Here is a 4,826-nt window from a genome sequence, read left to right as displayed (position 1 = left end):
TATTGTTTTCAACACCCTTTGCTATGTCAGCTGAATTTAGCGTTCATAAATATTCATTTTGTAGTCAGACAGCCGAAATTGTGTGCTTAGAGTTTTGGGTTACCATTCATCTTGATGATATGAAGGCTTACAGGCATATTAATGACATTTTCCCTCTCATTGTGTGCCATAACAACCCGTGGAGAGAAACCCTTCAGGTGCACTCTGTGTGGGAAGGCGTTTGCACGTTCATCAAATCTGATTAATTTGGGAAACTTTTTCACTACATCATGAATATATTAATAAGTATAGACGTGTAAGTCACGTGTGCATTCCTCTGTGCCTGACGTGTAGATGGTGTGGATATTCTTTTTTTATGTCTGCAGCTGACGCTTCCTCTGCAGATTTGGTCTGATGGAGCAAAGGCACTCAGCGCAGCTCGTTACGACAAGTCAACAATGCGACCAGCGTGCATACGGCACGGACCGAACTGGAAATCTGACACGGCACCAGAGAAGTCACACAGGAGAGAAACCCTTCAAATGTACTGTGTGTGGGAAGGCATTTTCATGGTCATCTGCTCTTAAAAATCACCAGAGAACACACACGGGAGAGAAACCCTTCAAGTGCAGTGTGTGTAGGAAGGCATTTTCAGATTTATCTACTCTTAAAAAACACCAGAGAACACACACAGGAGAGAAACCCTTCAAGTGCAGTGTGTGTGGGAAGACATTTTCAGATTTATCTACTCTTAAAAAACACCAGAGAACACACACAGGAGAGAAACCCTTCAAGTGCAGTGTGTGCGTGAAGGCATTTGCACAGTCATCTGATCTTGTAAAACACCAGAGAACACACACGGGAGAGAAACCCTTCAGGTGCACGATGTGCGGGATGGCGTTTGCACAGTCATGTAATCTTGTAACACACCAGAGAACACACACAGGAGAGAAACCCTTCAATTGCACTGTGTGTGGGAAGACATTTTCATATTCATCTCATCTTCAAAGACACCAGAGAACACACACGGGAGAGAAACCCTTCAAGTGCAGTGTGTGTGGGAAGACATTTGCAGATTCATTTGCTCTTAAAACACACCAGAGAACACACACGGGAGAGAAACCCTTCAAGTGCAGTGTGTGTGGGAAGGCATTTTCACATTTATCTACTCTTAAAAATCACCAGAGAACACAAACAGGAGAGAAACCCTTCAAGTGCAGTGTGTGTTGGAAGACATTTTCAGATTTATCTACTCTTAAAAAACACCAGAGAACACACACAGGAGAGAAACCCTTCAAGTGCAGTGTGTGCGTGAAGGCATTTGCACAGTCATCTGATCTTGTAAAACACCAGAGAACACACACAGGAGAGAAACCCTTCAGGTGCACGATGTGCGGGATGGCGTTTGCACAGTCATGTAATCTTGTAACACACCAGAGAACACACACAGGAGAGAAACCCTTCAATTGCACTGTGTGTGGGAAGGCATTTTCAGATTCATCTCATCTTCAAAGACACCAGAGAACACACACGGGAGATAAACCCTTCAAGTGCAGTGTATGTGGGAAGACATTTGCAGATTCATTTGCTCTTAAAACACACCAGAGAACACATACGGGAGAGAACCCCTTCAAGTGCAGTGTGTGGGAAGGCATTTTCACATTCATCTACTCTTAAAAAAACACCAGAGAACACACACGGGAGAGAAACCCTTCAAGTGCAGTGTGTGTGGGAAGACATTTTCAGATTTATCTACTCTTAAAAAACACCAGAGAACACACACAGGAGAGAAACCCTTCAAGTGCAGTGTGTGCGTGAAGGCATTTGCACAGTCATCTGATCTTGTAACACACCAGAGAACACACACAGGAGAGAAACCCTTCAGGTGCACGATGTGCGGGATGGCGTTTGCACAGTCATCTACTCTTGTAACACACCAGAGAACACACAGAGGAGAGAAACCCTTCAATTGCACTGTGTGTGGGAAGACATTTTCAGATTCATCTACTCTTAAATCACACCAGAGAACACACACGGGAGAGAAACCCTTGTGCAGTGTGTCTGGGAAGACATTTTCACATTCATCTACTCTTAAAAAGCACCAGAGAACACACACGGGAGAGAAACCCTTCAGGTGCAGTGTGTGGGAAGGCATTTTCACATTTATCTACTCTTAAAAATCACCAGAGAACACAAACAGGAGAGAAACCCTTCAAGTGCAGTGTGTGTTGGAAGACATTTTCAGATTTATCTACTCTTAAAAAACACCAGAGAACACACACAGGAGAGAAACCCTTCAAGTGCAGTGTGTGCGTGAAGGCATTTGCACAGTCATCTGATCTTGTAAAACACCAGAGAACACACACAGGAGAGAAACCCTTCAGGTGCACGATGTGCGGGATGGCGTTTGCACAGTCATGTAATCTTGTAACACACCAGAGAACACACACAGGAGAGAAACCCTTCAATTGCACTGTGTGTGGGAAGGCATTTTCAGATTCATCTCATCTTCAAAGACACCAGAGAACACACACGGGAGATAAACCCTTCAAGTGCAGTGTATGTGGGAAGACATTTGCAGATTCATTTGCTCTTAAAACACACCAGAGAACACATACGGGAGAGAACCCCTTCAAGTGCAGTGTGTGGGAAGGCATTTTCACATTCATCTACTCTTAAAAAAACACCAGAGAACACACACGGGAGAGAAACCCTTCAAGTGCAGTGTGTGTGGGAAGACATTTTCAGATTTATCTACTCTTAAAAAAACACCAGAGAACACACACAGGAGAGAAACCCTTCAAGTGCAGTGTGTGCGTGAAGGCATTTGCACAGTCATCTGATCTTGTAACACACCAGAGAACACACACAGGAGAGAAACCCTTCAGGTGCACGATGTGCGGGATGGCGTTTGCACAGTCATCTACTCTTGTAACACACCAGAGAACACACAGAGGAGAGAAACCCTTCAATTGCACTGTGTGTGGGAAGACATTTTCAGATTCATCTACTCTTAAATCACACCAGAGAACACACACGGGAGAGAAACCCTTGTGCAGTGTGTCTGGGAAGACATTTTCACATTCATCTACTCTTAAAAAGCACCAGAGAACACACACGGGAGAGAAACCCTTCAGGTGCAGTGTGTGGGAAGACATTTTCACATTCATCTACTCTTAAAAAGCACCAGAGAACACACACGGGAGAGAAGCCCTTCAGGTGCAGTGTGTGTGGGAAGACATTTTCAGATTCATTTGCTCTTAAAACACACCAGAGAACACACACAGGAGAGAAACCCTTCAAGTGCAGTGTGTGTGGAAAGGCATTTTCAGATTCATCTGCTCTTAAAACACACCAGAGAACACACGGGAGAGAAACCCTTCAAGTGCACTGTGTGTGGGAAGGCATTTGCACAGTCATCTGCTCTTAAAAAAACACCAAAGAACACACACGGGAGAGAAACCCTTCAAGTGCACTGTGTGTGGGAAGACATTTTCAGATTCATCTGCTCTTTAAACACAACAGAGAACACTCACGGGAGAGAAACCCTTCAAGTGCACTGTATGTGGGAAGGCATTTGTACAGTCATCTGCTCTTAAAACACACCAGAGTACACAGAAGCATCAGAAGATCCACAAGGAGTGCAGTCTGAAATCAGCTTGTGAAAGTCAAAGTGCCGCAATGAGCCCATCCCTCATGAAACACGAACCGGAAAAAAATCCCAGCTTGGACACTTTTAAAGGTATCGAGGTGAAATGTGAAGAAGTGATGGTGAAGAGGGAAGAAGTGAAGGTAAAATGTGAAGATGAAGATTCAACTCCAAAATGGGACCTTCACATCGATGGAGGCAACGTAAAGCAGGAGGAGAATTCTGACTGTGAGGCAGAGCGAGGCAACTCCCAGCAGTTTGTGGAAGTGGAGGTGTGGGTGGACTTCCTCCGAGACAATACAAAGTCAAGTGGAGACCCGGTAGATGTGTAAGCTTCAGACGATGTCGCTCCAATAGATGCACCTTTGTCACAGGCCTTTAATGACAAGAACGTGAAGTTGGACACTCAATGGCTATGTTCAACCTGCAGAGTAAGAGCGGCCAGTCTTTGTAGACCTGTGGGTTGGGTAGATCTTTTACCAGGAGCGAGAGACAATAAGCCCCCAAGCATTCACTATGTTATCATAATTGCATTTACACGGTGCTTGCCTTATCGCCTCGGCAACTCGGAGTTTTATGTCGTACCTCGTCTGTAACACTCGAAGAGCATCCCCAAGTAGCAGCTGCCCCTGTGTGGCACAAGGTGGTGGCCCTGCACCGGCCTGCATGTGGACAAGAGCCTATCAGTAGGGGGCGATGATTGATGCGTCATCTCAGTTGTGTAGTTTGTAGGCAATCTTGATTCGAAGCTTTCGTGACTGCAGGAATCCACACTGTTGAGTTATTTCGGTAAAGTCACCACGTGGGTAGAAACATAACAGATCACGGCGTTTAGATCACAACACAAGCAATCGTCATCAGGTGGGACAACCACAGCAAGAGAAACTGCTGAAGTAGTAGGCGCCTACTCCAGCAGTTTCTTCTTATTGCTGCTGTGCTTGTCCCACCTGATGACGATTGCTTGTGTTGCCATCGAAGTGCCGTGATCTATTATTTGTAGCGTAATGTTTAGAATTTGCTACATTTTGACCCAGACGCCAGCATGCAATGGCCTACTCGTTTTGAATGATGCAACAATAGTACGGTGTACATACACTGTTAAGCAGACGGTGCGTATTTGTAAAATAACTTCTTGTTAATACGATGTAACGTGATGCAGTCAATTTCGCTGCAGTAATTCAATGTTAATATGCCCGTC

At 45.0% G+C, this 4,826-nt stretch overlaps 1 protein-coding gene across 1 annotated transcript; it reads left to right on the top strand.

Annotated features, from left to right (window-relative positions):
- Nucleotides 1-369: 369 nt before the first annotated feature.
- LOC142913269 (uncharacterized) lies at nucleotides 370-4,488 on the top strand. Its single transcript, XM_076060803.1, has one exon. It carries the CDS (start codon nucleotides 394-396, stop codon nucleotides 1,654-1,656), a length of 1,263 nt encoding a protein of 420 aa, XP_075916918.1. The 5' UTR covers nucleotides 370-393; the 3' UTR covers nucleotides 1,657-4,488.
- Nucleotides 4,489-4,826: the final 338 nt, after the last annotated feature.

This window comes from Petromyzon marinus, unplaced genomic scaffold (assembly GCF_048934315.1).
Source record: "Petromyzon marinus isolate PM22_M1 ecotype Great Lakes invasive population unplaced genomic scaffold, UKy_Petmar_22M1.pri1.0 PM_G_Scaffold_24, whole genome shotgun sequence".
NCBI lineage: Eukaryota > Metazoa > Chordata > Hyperoartia > Petromyzontiformes > Petromyzontidae > Petromyzon > Petromyzon marinus.
The sequence above is the reverse complement of the archived record's forward strand: the minus strand, read 5'-3'. Positions and strand labels throughout refer to the sequence as shown.

Coding starts and splice junctions, on each gene's coding strand:
- LOC142913269 (XM_076060803.1), top strand. CDS start 394: ATGGAGCAAAGGCACTCAGCGCAGCTCGTTACGACAAGTCAACAATGC.